This window comes from Neolamprologus multifasciatus, chromosome 1 (genome assembly GCF_963576455.1).
Source record: "Neolamprologus multifasciatus chromosome 1, fNeoMul1.2, whole genome shotgun sequence".
Taxonomy (NCBI): domain Eukaryota; kingdom Metazoa; phylum Chordata; class Actinopteri; order Cichliformes; family Cichlidae; genus Neolamprologus; species Neolamprologus multifasciatus.
The window spans coordinates 6,027,125-6,046,507 of NC_140439.1; the positions used below are offsets into that span (position 1 = coordinate 6,027,125).

A 19,383-nucleotide genomic window follows, 5' to 3' on the forward strand; every position below is an offset into this window, starting at 1 on the left:
TTTTTTTTTTTACAATTACAATGGTGGGCGATCGTGGCAAGTACTGATTACATAAGTAATTTTGTGCCTAATGGATGTTTCATTATTCAACTCTCTTTATATATTACATATAAAATGATACATAGATAAACACTTTTCTTCATTTCTTATTTGAAATCATACATTGATATTTACAGTCATAGGCTCATCTGTGCCCATAATAATGGAAACAATGTGAGTTGTTTTCATTAAACTTTCATTAAAAACAAGGACATGAAATTATTCCTTAACCCTTAAAATATTAGCTTTAGAAACACATTACCAGACAAAACAATACTTACACTCTGAAACACGTGATATTTGCAAGTTTTTTTTCTTTTCAGTTTGGAAAATGTCTTTTACTTTGTGAACAAATGTCCAAAAATGACTGTTAAAAATGAAAAAGTGTGGATGTGGCTTTTGTGTATAATATTTTACAAGACAGCAAGACAGACAGTGCAATAACTTCCTAAATATATATATATGTTTAATGCATTGCACACACTGTACCTCAACAGTGATATATGTGACAGGGTTGTCTTGTTCACACTGTCATACTTAAGTGTCTCTTGAACAGTTTCACAGCTTCTGGTGTCTTTTCATAACACATTTGTACCCGTGCATTGATCGAGGGCAGTCTCTAAAAGAAGAAAGACAAATTAAAGACATTCAGTCTGTTTAAAGCTGTGTTGAAATGTCTGAGTATAGTTAAGGTCCAATTATTATCATTTTTTTAAACAAAGCAAAGACATGTACATAAAGTTTTAGCATTTTACAAACAGGGAAAAACATTGCAGACCATTAGCTCGGAAAACCACACCTGCTGATAACGCTGCTGTTCCGCTCCATGGTCCTTCCTGATCCTACAGTGAAATAATCAGGAGGAAAACCATTGTGAGAGAAAACCAAACAAGAAAATAAAATAAATCTTTTTTTGAAAAGAATGATTAGGGTGACATATAGGATAAGATAAGATAAACCTTTATTTGTTTGGTCATGGCAGAAAGGGGACAGTACAAAGTTACAAGCAGCAAAAAAATAAGAAAAACAATACCGTAGAATAAGATAAAATAAAATAACATACTATATGAAATAAAATAAAATACTGTGTTACATCGGGAAATTACACCAGTATTACATAAAAAATATATAAATGACATGGTTGTCATTTCTACACACCTGAAAATGAACACATAACACACATTTTGAAATAAAGTAAATAAACTAGGTGGAACATTTATTTTTATGCTTTTTATACATTTATTTTAAGGTGTTGTTTGAATAAACTATTCTTATAAATACAAAAACTGTAAATACAATTTTTGTATAATTTTTTATTGTATTTAGGTGACTAAAGAAAGACTAATAAAATAAGTATTAAGTATTGATTAACACATTTCCTACAGGTTACCCGCACTTTAGTTGCAGGTCTTACAGTCTATAATTGTGTCATCGTTTCCTGCAGAAAGAATGACTTGTTGCCTGCAAATTGCACGTAATTACAGGGTACTTAAGCCTTATTCGCAGACCATGTTCTAAAATGTTCTAAAATGTTCTAAAATGTTCTAAAATGTTCTAAAATGTTACTGTTTATCCACAATGTGGATGTGAGAAAACACAAGGGGGGGGGGGGGGGGGGGGAACGTTGCCCCACTCTCAAGTTGTGGAGATCAAGTATCCTTAAGCAAGATGGACATGCTCATAAGGCAGAGACGTTACACTTTGTGAGCAAGCTGAGAGAGAGAAACAGCCTTTTTTTGTCCCTTTTAACAATCTCTAGATTTGACAATTCAGTCACTGTTCACCTCGCTTGTCCTGAGAGAACACCACTGGTAATATTTCTTTTAATGTTAGCAACAACTTTTCAAAAAAGTTCACAGTCATTCAGAAGTAAAGACAGGGAGGAGCTTCTCTGTGCACAAATGACAGTCAACAATATTGAATAGTTGCGATCTTCAGCCCCTTTTCAAACGCGTGCACACTGAAAATAGCAGAAATGATTGCATGGGTTTTCAAAACCATTTGTCATTGACCACCATTAGTTGCTGCATCCATAAATGCAATTTTAAAGGATCCTGAAATGCTAGGGTTTGATGAAAAAAAGTGAATTTCTTTTTGAAAAAATCTCAGCTACATGTGGATTAATGCACATTGGAAACGTCTTAGCTTACACATCCACGAGGGCCCCATTAATACTGAATTATATTTATTAGATTTGGAGCAACATATGCTGTCATCCAATTAGCATAACTTTCCACATTTTTAAATAGCATAGTTCTGTACTGAAAGTCTAGATGCAGACCTGTGACCTTGTTGGTTCATTATGAAATATAATACGTAATGAAGAAGCCTCCCAATAAGTTTAATGATCATTTTCTTGTGACTGTGCTGTACTACAGGAACCCCACTGTCTGTGGTGGACTATGCTGAGGCCTGGAAGATAAATGGCCCCACAGAGTACTGTGAGGAGACTGACATCAACCCAGTCCCGAGCTGTGGTGATAAGGTGAGTCTTCACTATTTCTCATTTTCAACACTGTTAAATTAAATTCAGTTTTAATTATACAAAATCAATAGGTGCTTTATATTGTAAGTTTAAGAGCCTACAGTAATATGGAGAAAGTCCAATAATCAGATGACTGCCTGAGAGCAAGTACTTGCTGACAGTGAGAAGAAAAAGCTCCTTTTTAACAGGAAGAAACCATTAGCAGGGTCAGTCATCCGGCCTAACCTCAGGGGTGAGGGGCCAGAGATAAACAATGACTAATGATTAAATGAAGATTGGTGTATAAGCATTTGGGGGTGACCGTGGCTCAGGGGGTCGCCAGCTCGATCCCGCTCTTTGTCCTGGTTGTTGTGTCCTTGGGCAAGACACTTTACCCTACCGCCGATGACACGATATGGCAGCCTCGCTTCTGTCAGTCTTCCCCAGGGCAGCTGTGGCTACAACTGTAGCTGCCTCCACCAGTGTGTGAATGTGAGAGTGAATGAATAGTGGCATTGTAAAGCGCTTTGAGGGTCTTGAATGGTAAATGGTAAATGGCCTGCATTTATATAGCGCTTCACTAGTCCCTAAGAACCCCAAAGCGCTTTACATATCCAGTCATCCACCCATTCACACACTGGTGATGGCAGCTACATTGTAGCCACAGCCACCCTGGGGCGCACTGACAGAGGCGAGCGCTATATAAATGCAATCTATTATTATTATTATTATTATAAAAACATAATGGGTAAAAGAGGTGAGTGAAGAAACAGTGTATCATGGAAAGCCACCAGCAGCCTAGGCCCAATGCAGGATAGCAAAGGGAAGATTCAATTTTAAATTTGACTCTGGATTATCAGGGAGCCAATGAAGATAAGCTGGTATTGGAGAAATGTGTTATCTGATTCTTTACCCCGTCAGTACTCTTACTGCACTGTGTGTGAACTAGTTTGTATCTGAATTGAGAAGCAGGAAATTAGAGGTCTTTAAGTTCTTTATATCTTAAAGACATTCTTGTAGTTTAACTAATGCTATCTTCACTAAAACCGTTACTGTGATGACAAGTAGTTATACTATTTATACAGAAAACAACAAATAAACATCAAGGTTGAAGTAAAAGTGCCACTGTGAAACAGTGCAACATGTTATATATACACCTGTGATTAAAAATACAAAGAAAAGTAAAAATGAAGTAAAAGCAAAATCAAATAATATAAATGCATTATAACACAGTATAAAGAACAATAGCTGCATTAAAGTATAAAAAACTTGTGTGTTATCATATGCCTGACAGATGTCACCTGGCACAGAATGAAGAGTTATTTTACAGGTTTATGAAGGATTGTAAAAAATATTTCTTGGGTTGAATTAGTCTGTGGGAGAAGGTCTGCTGGGTTAAGTAAACACACTCTTACTACTATACTCCGCACTTCTGAGGCAGCTGCAGTGCAATATTAATAGTATTATAGTATACAATATATATATATATAGTATTATAGTACTCATACCCCTCAAACTTTTGGAAATGTTGTCACCTTTCAACCACAAACCAAAATGTTTTCATTAAGATTTTCTGTGACCAATACAAAGAATCTCATAATTGTGCAGTGGTATGAAAATGATGCACGGTTTTCAAAATTTTAAGCAAATAAAAATCTGAAAACTGTGACATGTTTGTGGTTTTAAGGTGACAAAAATGTGAAAAAGTTCAAGGGTATGAATACTTTTTCAATGTTATTGTAAACTCAAACAGATGTTACCTTGCTACCTTGAGGTTCAAACTGTAGGCTGTATGTATTTTTTTAACTGACTGACTTCTTTTTCAGCAATTCTGTGACCAGACTTTCTCCAGTGATCCCTTTGTTGATTGCCAAAACATTCTTGACGTGGAGTCCTTTAGTAAAGCCTGCATGGTGGACACGTGCAACTCTACAGACAGCACTACTCTTGTCCTCTGCAAAACACTGTCAGAGTTCTCCAGACAGTGCGTCCATGCAGGTGGCAAACCCCAAGAATGGAGGAACGATACATTTTGCTGTAAGGGTGCAACATTTACAGTTCTGGGTCTCCATCATAGGCAGTGTTTTTTTCTTATACTTTGCAAAATTCTTTAATTGACATTGAAAAACTTTTGTCCACAGACAAGAAATGTCCATACAACATGGTGTTCCTGGAATGCAGCAGTTCATGTCCTGACAGCTGTTCCACCCCTCAGGCCAGCCAGACGTGTGACAGCCATTGTCATGATGGCTGCAGCTGCCCTGCTGGTATATCCACACTCATTTTGCACTCCGTCTCTTGCTTTCTGTCTCTCAGAGAGAAAACAATTGCAAAGTATTCTGGGCAATCAAAGGTTGTTCACACAAAACTAAAACTGCATAATTCGGATCTCAGATGTGGGAACTCGGGAGCCACGTTGCTCCTGAGTCAGCACATCCCTTTAATGAAGTCAGAAGATAAAAAAAAGCAGGATTTGTTTTGCTTCTTGGATTGAGCCATTCATGCATCACCAGCAATATAGCATAATACCTCTTTTAAAAACACCATGGTATCACATTTATGATAGAACCTGATCAGCACTCTGTGTATGGATTATTTAGCAAGTCACAATTAGATAGCAGTGGCAGTACAGATTAAAAGTTTCACCACTGTTTATGTTCACTGCCACCATCTTTGATTTTTAACTCAGGGTTGGTAGGGTTGCTCCAATTCTTTTCTTTTATTTTATTTTTTGAGTTTTTGGATTTTCTGAGTTGAGGTGGCATTCCAGATAAATATTCTGACTGGGAACTTGAAATACAATGTACCACACACATCCAACAGATAAAGATTGTTTTATGGTCCCACAATGGTGTCCATCGGCAGACACGATGTCAGTAGGACAGAGAGGGGAGAGAGTTTCGACCACACACTACTTTGCATTCTGCCAAATGTTGATTGGTTGACAAGTGGACCAGAAGAGAGAAGGGGATGACAACAGTAAAAAAAAACAAAAACAAAAAAACCCCTACATGTAGTGATATTTGAGACCTTTCCCAAAGAGCAAAATTGGTATGGTCCGGATCTGGCCCACACAATTTGCTTACACATGACCTACATACCACAAAGAATGACGGCCCTTTAGGGGCCCAGATCTGGTTTGCCAGAGGTACTCCACACATGGGCCAGCACATGGCCAGTTGCAGACACACTGGTGGCCCTTTGCTGGCCCATGTGTGGAGTACCTCTGGCAAACCTGGTCTGGGCCGCCAAAGGGCCGTCATTCTTTGCAGTATGTGGGCCATCTGTAAGTTGTGTGCAGCCACGGCCCAGTTACTGACACACTGGTGGCCCTGTGCTGGCCCAGAACAGTTTCAGCTCTGGCCCCAGATGTCAGCCTAATGTGTACCTTAATTAAGCCATGTAATAACAACATGTGCATAATAGTGCAAAAGCAACATGACAAAACTCTGTTCAGACAGTGAACGGACTGATTCTTGTATAACATTTTTCAAATGTCCCGGATTACTCAAAGTGCTCTAGACAACATGCCGCATTCACCCACCCACACACTTTCTCTTAACTGAGTGCTTCCTAACTACATCCACACCCACGACATGCAGACTGGAGGAGCCAGGGATCAAACCACTAACCTTCTGATCAATAGGTGACCTGCTCTACCGCCTGAGCTACAACCACCTGCTGGTATCGATGAGTAAACCCTCACTAGGTTTTGGATAAAGTATAAACTGACAAATCTGTCAAACCTGCATTTGAAACGTTGGCTACCATAGTAGTATAGTATTGCAACATGGCATTTGGTTTTTCTAACGAAAATAGAAAAACAGAAACATAAGTAGTGCCATCATTGCCAGACCTGGCCCACATCTGGTTGACAGACACCCTGCCATAACAACTGTCGGTCAGAAGTGCCAGCTTGATGCCGGATCCCGGCCAGACCTGTTTTCTATGGGCCTGGGCCACATAAACCAAACCATAATCGGGCCAGATGTGGCATGCCATCACATAAACAGTGACGTCATTGCCAGACCTGGTGCACATCTGGTTGACATACACCCTGCCATGACACCACTCAGTCAGAAGTGCCAGCTTGATGGCCGATCTGGGCCAGGCCTGTTTTAAATAGATAAATATGAAGGCATGCTGGCTCGGACGTCGCCCGGATCAACAAGGTCCGCGTCAGGTGTTGAGGAACCAGGGCGCCCTGACGAGTAGTGGGCTACTGGAACAAGAAGGCATCGGTGGGCAAGAGATGAAAACAGGGCGTTGTTGGAATGCTACTACGTAACCCTGGTGGAAGGGGCTACATGAATAGGATGAGGGACCTATGGATATATATATATTAATTTTCTTTTTTTGCCTCTCTTTCTCAGGGATGGTCTTTGATGACATTGGTAACAGCGGATGTATTGCAGTCTCTCAGTGTCCATGTCTGCACAACAACGAAATCTACAAGCCAGGAGAGTCCTACTCGCACCCCTGTGGATCCTGGTAAAATGAATTTGTGCCACTTTGTTGCAGTGTTAAAAAATGGAAATAAAACATTTTTATTGTGTATGTGATACTAGAACTGGTAAAGACATGAATCTAAGAGTCCCTTTGATGGGATGATTAAGTGTTAAATCCATTTCTAAGTTACACAATTACAATCTCCCACAAAATTATTGTGTATGTCGGAGGTACTGCAAGTAAGAGTGTGTTAGCAGTCTCCTCACAGTTTGTACATTTATGTGACAAGTTTACCTTTTTAAACTTTTACAAAACTTAGTGAGTTTATTAATGCAGTGTGTTACTAAAGCAGTTATATGAATATTTGACCATATGAATAATTTTTAATACGTAAATGTGTGTGTGTTGACAGTGTATGTGAAAGCGGTCAGTGGAGTTGTACAGAGACAAACTGTCCAGGAATCTGTTCTGTCAAAGGAGGAGCTCATATTAACACGTTTGATGGAAAAGTCTACACATTTCATGGCGATTGCTCCTATGTTCTAGCTAAGGTGACACTCACTGCTGGTCCTTCTCCACATACACATAACAGCAGCATGGACTCTTAAACCGGATGCACCATCAGAAATAATATGCTAATATAATAATATGATTTGAGTACAGACATGTGTAGCGTAACGTATCTAATGCAAAGGTGACTGATTACATGTTTTGTTTTGATGTGCAGGACAGTAATGGTTTGTCCTACACTGTGCTGGTGGATCTGGTCAAGTGCGGGCTAAGTGACACGAAGACTTGCCTCAGAACTGTAACTTTGGCCTTAGGCAGCAATTCTGTGGTAAGCTGCAGGCATGAAAACATCATCATTACTCTGTCTGAAAAAAATCCAGATCTCACAAAATTTTGTGCTTTTTCTCACCAATAAAAATCTGCAAATCCTGGTGTGTCTAAAACGTGTCTTTCTGCAAAATGACAGGTTGTTAAAGTTCAGGCATCTGGGCAGGTCTATGTGAACCAGATTCATTCTCAGCTTCCACTGTTCACAGGTAAGTTATCTCACATTTCACTGTCCACATATAGTAAACACATCTTCTTAGTATAATGATCATAGTGTATGTATGCATATTTTCTCAGTAATAAATGTTTTTAAAAAAACTTCTGCCTCCTGCCTTCTTCTGACCGCGGGTTGAGGGTTTTCCAGCCTAAGCAGGGAAACCTAGGCCTCCTTCTCCCTATCCCCCTTCTCCAACCTATCCAAAGGAACGCCAAGGTGTTCCTGGGCCAGCAGGCAAATGTAATCTCTCCAGTGTGCCTACCCCATCAGCCTCCTCCCAGTAGGGAGCCCAGCCACTCTTTGTAGAAAGCAAATTCTATCTGCATTCTTTAGTTCACTACCCAAAGCTGTGACTACGGGTGAGGGTAGGGACATAGATCAACCAGTAAATCGGCAGCTTTGCTTTCACACTAAGCTCTCTCTTCACCACGAGAGACCGTGGTGCTTCCTGCTGCTTCCTCCAAAGTCCCCACAGGCTAACCTGTGGACACCTTCAGCTTGAAAGCTCCCTTTGCTCAGGTGTCTACAATCTGGTTAAAGGATTACCACCATGACAGGCACCACCTCGCAGCCGCATCACCATTGCAACAGCCGCAATGGAGATGCTGAACATTGTTCATTCAGACTCAATGTTCTCAGCCTACCTTAGAAAGCTGCCAAAGTTCTGCCAGATGTGGGAGTTGAACACCTCACAGACAGAGCCTTCTGTCAGGCGTTCCCAACACACCCTCACTATGGGTTTATTATAAATCCAAGTACTTATATAATCATTTAATGATCCTGCTGCTGATGCATTCTTTGTTTGCTTTTGTTTTATGTGACATTCAATTTATCACAGGTAAATTGAACGTGCTTGAACATGACTTTCAATTTACAAAAGCTAAGGGCCAGCAAGATTTGTGTTTGCAAAAGAATTTTGTTCAACTCACTACAAAATATGTAATAAAGAAAGCAAAAGCAACACACTCATTAGTTGCATTTATTTATTTTCTAGAGTGGAAATGCTATCTGCATCATTGACGTTTGTATGTTTGTGTTTGAATTAATCGCTACAACGTTTTTCACGTCTTCTGACCTCGACAGCTGATCTGAGAGTCTTTAAGCCATCTTCCTTCTACATCCTTGTGAGCACCACAGCGGGCATACAACTGATGATTCAGCTGTCTCCCATAATGCAGGTGTTCATTTCAGCTGACAAGTCCCTCACAGGAACCACGTCTGGTACGTCTCCACATTACTGTGAGTGTCTGGAACGTCTGGAATCTGTGTAACTGTGGAACATCTTATTTGAAAGGTTTATGTGGGAACTTCAACGACATAATGAGTGACGACTTTAGAGTGACAAGTGGGCTGGTGGAAGGCACTGCTGCTGCATTTGCAAACGCATGGAAAACCAGAGCCAGCTGCCCAGACATTACATCACATTTTGGAGACCCTTGTCACAACAACATCCTCACAGGTACAGATAAACTCCTGTATTATTATGTTTTATCTTAGAAAAGTTATTATGTTATATGACAAATACCATACTGCCTTGCTGTTTTTCAAGATTTTATTAAACAACAGATGATATATAACAAGTTTAATTCTGAATGTTTCTGTTTTAGAGAAATATGCTGATTTCTGGTGCTCCAAACTAACTGATCCCGAGGGAGTGTTTGCTCCCTGCCACGCTGTCATTAGCCCCACCACTTATAAAGATGTAGGTCTGAACATGCAAAGGTTTAATGAGAACTTTGCAGCTGAACTCTTGTTAATCGTTTCACTAATACTCTTTTGACAGAACTGCATGTATGACACCTGTAACTGTGAAAAAAGTGAGGACTGCATGTGTGCTGCAGTTTCCTCATATGTCTATGCCTGCTCAGCAGCAGGAGTCCACATCAGTGGCTGGAGGAAAACCGTCTGTGGTAAGTAAAACACTAAGCATCCTTAAAAAGAGAAACACAGGTTCAAACGCCAATGCTCACTGAAGCACATTGTATTTTTAGTGAGGCGGTTTTCTCAACAACAGGACTGAACATTTTTTTTTAGATTGGCCCCACAACCCAACTTTTAATTCAATTTAATTCAATTCAGTTTTTTATTGTAAGCGCCAAATCACAACAAGTCACCTCAAGGTGCTTTTTATTGTAAGGTAAGGTTGGAAATATAAATCCTACAATAATACAACAGAGGACAAAATAACAATCATACGACCCCCTATGGGCAAATACTTTGGCGACAGTGGGAAGGAAAAACTCCCTTTTAACAGGAAGAAACCTCCAACAGAACCAGGCTCAGGGAGGGGCGGGGCCATCTGCCGTGACTGGTTAAGGTGAGGGGAGGAAGACCGGACAAAGACATGCTGTGGTAGAGCAGCAGAGATTAATCATTACTAATGATTAAATGCGGAGAGACCCACTGTTATGTCGAAGAAGTCCTTATTTTTAAAGAAGTGTTATGATATGAGTTATGTTTTTGTATTTGGAAGCAGTTTATTGACAGGTTCAAAAAGGGAAATTTAACAGCAGTTTCCCACAGACTGATTCTATACCAGCAACACATGCATGAGAATAACAGGTCATTCTGATTGGTTGATTACACTTTAGGTCTATTTTTCATTGACTGGATCATTAGAAATTAACTTTTTATAACTTACTTTAATCAGTCCTTGTCTTTAAATTTTTGTTTAAATATCATTTGAAGCACATCAAATAAAGAGCTTTTTTAAAAATAAAACCCTCAAACATGTGAAAATATGCTGGCTTCTCATTTAAGATCCTTGAGTCTAAACATTAAGTCATCTACAGTTTTTTTTAATTCACTTTTTAAATGTAATAATGCAATGTATCAGTTTCAGATAAACATTCATTATGTGTCAGTTTATTTGGATATATTCTTTAGCTTTCATCTAAAAATGGTCGGCCTGCCAGCTTCAACGATTTCAGCAAAGATTGAGCAGTTACAACAATTCAACTCAAACAATTCAGTTTTCAGCATTCACACTGCAATTGGAGTACACTTGTATGTAAAATGATCTAATAATCTGTACTAAATCAACAATGTTAGTGCTAAACTCACAGGAATATTGTACCTCGATGAACATGAAAATTAAACGTGCCAGAACCGCTGTAAATTAAAGTCAGCAGCAGCAGTCACAATTTGAGGAAACTCTAAATTATTTGGGTTAATATAAATGTTATTATATCACATTGTCAGCATGAGTCAGCTGCTGACACCATGTCTGTTATGGTGTTAACCTACCAGACATCTTTCCGTGCCATTCGTACCACATGAACAATTCTTGTCTCCAGCACCACAGCTATGGCACATAATTTGGTATCTATTTTAAATAATGGCAGAAGTAGCAGCTCATTTGAATACAACATATTTAATAAATCATTTGTGTTTGATTCATTTTTGCAACATTTGAATTGAATTAAATTGAACTGAACTGTTGGCTCATTGTATAAACATCTCACATCTCCCATAACAGAGACATTCAGTACATCATGTGCAGCAGAAACTGTGTATAATTACAACACGACCAGCTGTGGGCTTACCTGCCGTTCCCTCGGCCACACTGACTACTCCTGTCAGGTCCACTTCCCCACAGTGGATGGCTGTGGCTGTTCTGAAGAAACTTACATGAACGAGGAAGGCCAGTGTGTAGCCCGTGAAAGCTGTCCCTGCTATGCTGAAGGCATTATTGTTCCTCCTGGACAGACCATCAGTAAAGATGGCAGCACATGGTAAATAAAGACTCATTTTTCTTAATTCATGCTGAATCATTCAGGTAAGGTTGATTCTGTTCTTCTGGACATGTTTTCAGTGGAAGAAATATTTTGTCACTCATCCGAGTAACTTCTTCAGTCTGACTGCAGGTCTAGCAATGTTTGCTACTTTTAGTCATAATGCAAATGTACTATTTATGTGTTTCCAGTCCCCAACTCTCTATGGATAACACTCATGGCCATTAATCAGTGGTCATGAGATTTTGCATCATAATGATCATGAAATCGACCAACTGACCATTCTCAATCAGCGGTGCTAGAACAGAATCAACTGGATTTTTATGTTCACCATCACCAACCTAAAATGTTCATTTGCTAAAGTTAATTTGCTGTAAAAACAAAGTGAAGCTCAGCTAATAGATTTGTATTCACTTAATATGACACGTGTTAATGTCAGGGACGTGTTTGATCCGAACAAAACAGGAGGATTAAACGAATATTGAACTGGATGCTGGAAGCTTCTGTATATATACCAACTACAAAGCATTGACTTGCACGTTAGAGGAAAAATGTTGTTCCATCCTATAAATTCATGTTGTGAATGCACCAGTACAACTAGGATGTTTTTTGCCCATGAACATTTTAAATAACACAAAGAATAATAAGAAACTACACGGTTAAAGAATGACTGAGGATATTGTGTCATATAAAAGTATTTCTCATGTTCCCTCATCATTGTTCTCACAGTGTCTGCAGACAAGGCATTCTCAGCTGCTCTGGAGGAACACAGCTACTAAGTAGGCATAATTAACATTATGCACACAGATTAAATGCTATTGTAGTTCATTTGTTTGATAAAATTAGTAGCCAAACATTTTCAGTTCTCTTTCATATCATGAAGTTTTCACTCAGTGAACTGTAAATAAATTGGTGGGACATTTCATCATAATATCGTTTATCATGACAATAAAATTCTGAATGTGAAGCTGTTATATTTTGTTCCCAGGTTTACCATCAGGTTCACCACAATGTGAATATCCCATGGTGCACTTTGACTGCTCTACTGCTCCACCTGGGGCTGCTGGCACTGAATGTCAAAGGAGCTGCAGCACCGCTGACATGGCTTGTGTAAGTACAGCACAGTTATGCCAGTTTGGCTGTGTGCTTAAATGTGCAGTGCATGCACAGGTCCTGCTTGACTTACTCTCTCCTTTCATTTTCACTCTGGTTGGACACAGATCCACACAGGCTGTACATCAGGCTGCATATGCCCCGATGGTCTGTTGTCAGATGGAGCCGGAGGCTGCGTCACTGAGAGCAGCTGTCCATGTGTACACAACGGACAAGTCTACCAGCCTGGAGAGACGCTGACAGTGGATTGCAATACCTGGTTTGTACATTTCTTTACAAGCATACAAAGATTTATATTTAAATATTCAACAGCAGTATATAGGTTATAAAAAGAATTTACACACATTTCCACTAAAATAAAGAATGTCAGTTAAATAGGTGACTTGTTTCTCATAGTACTTGTTTGAGACACAGCCACCACGACTGCCAAGGCTCACATGTCAGACAGGTTTTCTACCAATCAAAATATCTGCAGATCAATCCAATCAAAGAATCTTTGGGAAAAAAAACAAAGATACTGAACCCTGAGTTGCCCCCAGTGCATTCAGCTGAGTGTGTTAATGCTGGATAAATGAGTTTGGATATAAATAAAAAGCACTGTATGAATGTTTAAGGCAATGAAAGACTGAAAAAGTAAGTTGTACTAAAATAACAGCTGGAGAAACATTTTGCAATTATGTAGTTTAATTGGCAACATGTCACTAACATGCTTAAAATGAATAATAAGAAACTACATAAGTGGAAAACTGTTCTGTTGTCTGATAAATCAAAACTTCCAATTCTTTTGTTTTCCACAAAATAAAATGGCTACTGTCTTCTTCACACGAGAGGCAACTAAGTTACCAGGACTCAGTTCAAATGCCTTCATCTCTTAAAAAAACAAAACAAAAAGACATCTTTTTCAGGAAGACCTTGCATATTTCAGCAAAACAATGCTAAACCTGCATCTGGAACAACAGTATAGCTCTGTAGGAGGCTCTGGCTACGGGACTAGCCTGCGTGCATTCCAGAAATTACACTTGAAAACATGAATGAAAAATATGACAAAGAAAATCCAAGATTGTTGAACTGCTAGAATTCTGTATCAGACATTCGTCCTCCAAAAGTCCAAGGGACGGTCTTGGTTCCCAACATTTACAAATTGCTTTTAAAAGAAGAGGGGATGATGATACACAGCAGTAAACAACCTCTGTCCAAGCTTTTGTGTGATGTGTTGCTGCCATCAAATTTAAAATGACCTTTTCATTTATTCAAACATTTCATGTTTTCTATGGTCTACTGTGAAAAAACTTTCTGAGATTTGCAAATCATTATTTTTATTCACATTTTATTTACGTTTGTAAGGTGTCCCAACTTTTTGGGAGTCGGGTTTCTATTATAAAACTGGTTTACTAAATAAAAACATGTCACTATATATTTTCACTATTCAGCTATATTTGCTGTTATGTCTCTGCTAATTCTGTCATTGCACCTACACTTGTTTGGCTCACGATGCGAGTGAGGAGTTTTCCCCCATCTTGTAAAATAACACTAATTCAGGAAGAATCAGGGTTTAAATGATACAATTTGGTGTTTTCACCAAATACATGAGAATACCAAGCAGGTAGTTGGCATGTGACTGTACTTTTCAAATGTTTGAATAGAAAAAGTTGTTTTAATTATATTTGTAAAAACATAAAGGTAGTTAATTAATCACCAGCGGGGGTTTTTGTGTTGTTTTTGTTTTTGTATTCTTGATTACACAGATATTACAAATATTTTGAAATGAATTTAATAGTTTTTGTCGGCTGTATGTGTTTCCAGTTCCTGTAGTGGAAGGAAGTTCACATGTACCAACAAGACGTGTGACGCTGTTTGTGGAATCTATGGAGATGGTCACTACATCACCTTTGATGATAAGAGGTTCGACTTCAGTGGACAGTGTGAATACACACTTCTACAAGTAGGTTGCTAAAAGTTAAAAATGGAAACTTTGTAGCCGTGGTAGATTTGGCAACGCACTGTTGTGCCATCTTTCTTCTGCAGCTCTTCATTGTAAAGCTCACTCTGGCTGCTGTTTCATGTATATTATTTTACCAGAACAGAAAGAGGCAGATCAACATTTTTATCAGTAAATCAATTTTATGCAACTCTTAAGGATTCTAACTTTAACACTGGTATCCAGTAACTGCATGCACTGTGCTTTGCTCAGGACTTCTGTGGCACCTACAATGGCAACGGAAGCTTCAGAATTATTACTGAAAATGTTCCATGTGGAACAACAGGAACCACCTGTTCTAAGACCATCAAGATCTTCTCAGGGGTAAACACAAAATCCTTCAGCTGTGCTCATTTTCAAAATAATGACTGAAAAATGTAGATGCAGAGTTCTTAAAATGTTTTAACTCTTCACCAACAATATTAAAATTGCACAATTAATACTAGAAAAAGAAACTACAACTTAAATTAGATAAAAGAATCGATTAAAGGTTGTATAATTTAACTGACATGTAATCAGTTTTTCGATTCAATTTTTTGAAATTTTTGAAAAAACAAAAGAGCTTTCAGCTTTTCAGGTTTGTTGCACATATATGGTTTAAATTCTACAAAAATAAAATTCCTGTTTTATTCATTGCTGTTGAAACCCACAGGATAATGAATTCCAGCTTAAAGATGACAATTTACAAGTGGTAAAGGGCACTATCCAGGCGCTTCAGGTACAAAAAATGGGCATTTACACCGTGGTGACGATCAAGCCTGGACTCGTTCTCATGTGGGACCAGAAGACCAGTCTTTTCATCACAATCAGTCCACAGTTCCAGGTAAAAGAAATCAATTCTGCACATCTGGATTGACAGTTACTGCTTTTTACTGTTGACGTATAATTGATTAAGAAAGTTAATATTAAGAATTTCACAATAACAGAAATTTAGTAGTCAGTACAAATACAAATACAATTACACAATTATTGATACTCCGTATTAATAAAAACGAGGGCTTTAATCTGTACCACTGCTTCCTTTCCTCTCAGGGTCAGGTCTGTGGTCTGTGTGGAAACTATGATGGTAACAGTAAGAATGACTTCACCACACGCTCACAGGAAATAGTAGCAGATGTTCTACAGTTTGGTAACAGCTGGAAAGTTTCATCTAGTTGCCCCAGTGCAGAGCTGATCAGTGATCCCTGTGCCTCAAATCGCTACCGGGCAGCCTGGTCTCAAAAACAGTGCAGTATCATCACAAGTGTCACCTTCCAGAGCTGTCATTCAAAGGTCAGTGTGTTTGGTGGTAGCAAATATACAGAAATGGATACACACACAAAAATGCACAAAAGTATATGCACTTTAATTTCCCCTATGAGCTCTTTGTTCTTTTATCTTAATGTCTGGCATTTAGGAATCTTTACCTAATAGACACGATATGTGATATCCATCCACCCATGCATTCTCTTCCACTTATCTAGGTCGGGGGCGGGGGGGGGAGGCCTGGAGCCTACCCCACCTACCATAGGGCAAGAGGCAAGGTAAAGCCTGGACAGGTTGCCAGTACAGCGACAGACAGTCATTCGCACTCAAATTTACCCCTATTTGAGTGCGAATAGGGGTAAATTCACTAATCCCACTAACCTAAATTAGTGGGATTAGGTTAACTAGAATGACCAGTTAACCTAATCCCACTAATTACATGTCTTTAGACTGTGGGAATAATCCAGAGTAGTGGGCGATAACTTAAACCTGCGTATGTCTACATAAAGGTAGTGTTGGAGCACATACCCTCAGGTACCACACCCTCAGGATTTGGGCAGAAAGTTGTGTGTTGCTATAAAAATGGTGAGAAAAGGTGTAAATCTTTCCTACAAAGAAACTGCAAAGAAAGATGTCAAGTGTCCTTCACCTTCAAAAGGCAATCAGAAACAGGGGAAAAGTCTACTGGACCCAAAGCCTCAACAGAGTCAGAAGACAAGTTTCTGAGCTACAAGCAGAGCTTAATTGTGGTCATAGTAAGCAAGCCTCAACTTCAACTGACAGGTCAAGTTGCAGCAACAGAACCATTGCTAAGATTTCAGAATAAGAAAAAGAGGTGTAAAGAGGTTTGAGCTATGAAACATTGCCAATGGACTAATGAAAACTGGAAGGTGTTCTGGAGTAATGAATCAAAATCCGAAGTCTATGATCTTTGTACAGTATTGAGAAGGCAAAAGGACAGTTCCTCAATCTGTACCCATGAATACATATGGTTAAAATGGATTGCATGATTCTTTTTTAACTTCATTTGTTTATTTGTTCTATGCTTACAGAGTAAAAGGAATAACTGAACTGCCTGAATTTCAATAAAAAAAACCTGGAAGAATTGAGGTTCTGTGAAACTGTTGACTGGTAGTGTATTACTGTATGTGTTCTAGGTTTACCCTGGTCCATATTTTGATTCCTGTGTGAGAGACTCCTGTGCTTGTGACACTGGTGGGGACTGCGAATGTCTCTGTACTGCGGTGGCTGCATATGCTAAAGCCTGTAATGAAGCTGGGACCTGCATTGCATGGAGGACTCCGAAGTTTTGTCGTAAGTCTGATTAATGTAATTCAATTCAATTTTATTTATACAGCGCCAAATCACAACAACAGTCGGCGCTTCATATTGTACAGTAGATCGTACAATAATAGATACAGAGAAAACCCAACAATCATATGACCCCCTATGAGCAAGAACTTTGGTGACAGTGGGAAGGAAAAACATCATTTTTTAAAATGCTGTACAAGTCTAATAAGCAATGGTTTTGTTTCTTGCAGCTATTTTCTGTGACTACTATAATTCACCCGGTGAATGTGAGTGGCACTATAAGCCTTGTGGAGCTAATTGCATGAAAACATGTAGGAATCCATCTGGAAACTGCTCGTCACTCATCACCAACCTGGAAGGTACATCAGGCACAGTATTGATATGCCACTTTGTGGACTATTTATTTTTGTTTTAAATGTGGAGCTTAAGTCAACAGAACAACAGACAGTGGTTCACAAGCTTTTTCCATCATTCCCCACATGGCAGGAAGCAATATTTTCACGCCCCATCTAAACAAAACAATGACAGAAAAGCCTACCTGCAACTGTATTTAGATAATGAACTCATTCACAATGAATCCTTCAGTAATTTTTGTTTTAAACAAGCAACTTTCATTTCAAACAACTATTTGTAACTTTTGTCATGAGACAGCTTCCTTAGTCTACACCACTTCTTCAAAAAAGCAACAAGTTAAACAGAATGTGAACATTGCCAAATTGTGAAATGTTTACAAAAAAGCTTTACATGTATTCTACTTGTAAATTTACTCAAGTTAATCACTATTTTAAAACATCGTAGGCTGCTATCCACAGTGTCCCCCAAACCAACCCTACTTTGATGAAGACACTATGAAGTGCGTGGACCAGTGTGGATGCTATGATGACCAAGGCAACAATTACAACATTGGTGAAAAGGTTCCATCAGAGAACTGCTACACCTGGTATGTGTCACACAAGATGCATCATTCCATCCATTTTAGCACACAGTACATAATGATGCACGTAGAATTTAACATGTGGTCTTTTGATGTAAGTATATAAAATATAATACACGGTGCCATTAAAAAGTATTTGCCTTTTATTGGCAGTGAGTCTTTCACATAACTTTAGAGACAAACTGTTTGTGTGAGACAAAACTCCTCTATACTCCAGGGAAGGTTCACTGCTGGTTCAAGTTTTCATTGTGTATGGATAAGGGCTGTCATAGTGGCTTTGTAACCCTTTTCAGAATTGTATATGATAAAGTTGTTTCTCAGGTAATTCTTTAGATTTTGGCCTGATGAATCGCTTTTTAAGATCATTAAACCTACTGCACTTTGATAAGGGCAAAGGGCTAGGTAAATGTAAATATTTTATTACTCTATTATTTCAATGATTTGAAAAAAAGGAAGTAGAAAGAAGGCAAAACCTTTCTCATGGCACTGTATGTGAAATATACAGTTATTAAGAAGTAAATGTGATGTTTAACATGCCACAGTGAGTGTAAAAGCAGACACAAGTGAAATAACCACAACGTTGTTTTCTTTCAAGCTTATGTACAATGTCGGGGATACAATGTAACTACAGTGTTAACTGTAAGTATGCTTGTATAGCTATGCTATAAATCTATTGCTTGGTAAATTGAAAAAACATTTATTTTCAAATTTCATTTATTATATATAATATAATAAATGTTTATGAATTAATTTGTATTTACAAAAAGACTAAATGTTTTACTTGTAGATTGTAAATGCATCATTAATGGAAAAATGTACAACTATGGGGACAATATCTACAACACAACTGATGGCCTAGGAAACTGCATCACAGCTGAGTGTGCAGAGAATGGAATTGTAACAAGGAGCATATACCCCTGCTTTAATACCACAACACCTGCGCCAACAACAACTCCATTTACGTTTAGTACAATACTAAAGTCCACTTCAGGTATTAAACTGATCATTTCTCAAAGAAATAGAAAGAGTATTGAGAAAATTGAATTGAATTATGGAATTATA

At 38.6% G+C, this 19,383-nt stretch overlaps 1 protein-coding gene and 1 long non-coding RNA gene across 2 annotated transcripts in view; one reads left to right on the forward strand and one right to left on the reverse strand.

Annotated features, from left to right (window-relative positions):
- The window catches only part of LOC146525206 (uncharacterized), a 374,600-nt gene that overhangs the window by 102,852 nt on the left and 252,365 nt on the right, over window positions 1-19,383 (reverse strand). The gene's annotated exons all lie outside the window — the stretch shown is intronic.
- LOC146525210 (uncharacterized) overlaps window positions 1-19,383 on the forward strand; it is a 55,332-nt gene that overhangs the window by 2,078 nt on the left and 33,871 nt on the right. Inside the window, 24 exon segments of the mRNA XM_085156348.1 lie at window positions 2,418-2,524; window positions 4,330-4,540; window positions 4,645-4,770; window positions 6,877-6,994; window positions 7,365-7,503; window positions 7,680-7,790; window positions 7,929-7,998; window positions 9,090-9,227; window positions 9,301-9,465; window positions 9,614-9,708; window positions 9,790-9,916; window positions 11,485-11,740; window positions 12,470-12,519; window positions 12,729-12,850; window positions 12,961-13,112; window positions 14,657-14,795; window positions 15,045-15,155; window positions 15,484-15,654; window positions 15,864-16,103; window positions 17,234-17,390; window positions 17,618-17,746; window positions 18,186-18,327; window positions 18,917-18,960; window positions 19,109-19,312. Of these exon segments, the coding sequence (XP_085012474.1) occupies window positions 2,418-2,524; window positions 4,330-4,540; window positions 4,645-4,770; window positions 6,877-6,994; window positions 7,365-7,503; window positions 7,680-7,790; window positions 7,929-7,998; window positions 9,090-9,227; window positions 9,301-9,465; window positions 9,614-9,708; window positions 9,790-9,916; window positions 11,485-11,740; window positions 12,470-12,519; window positions 12,729-12,850; window positions 12,961-13,112; window positions 14,657-14,795; window positions 15,045-15,155; window positions 15,484-15,654; window positions 15,864-16,103; window positions 17,234-17,390; window positions 17,618-17,746; window positions 18,186-18,327; window positions 18,917-18,960; window positions 19,109-19,312 (3,324 nt within the window).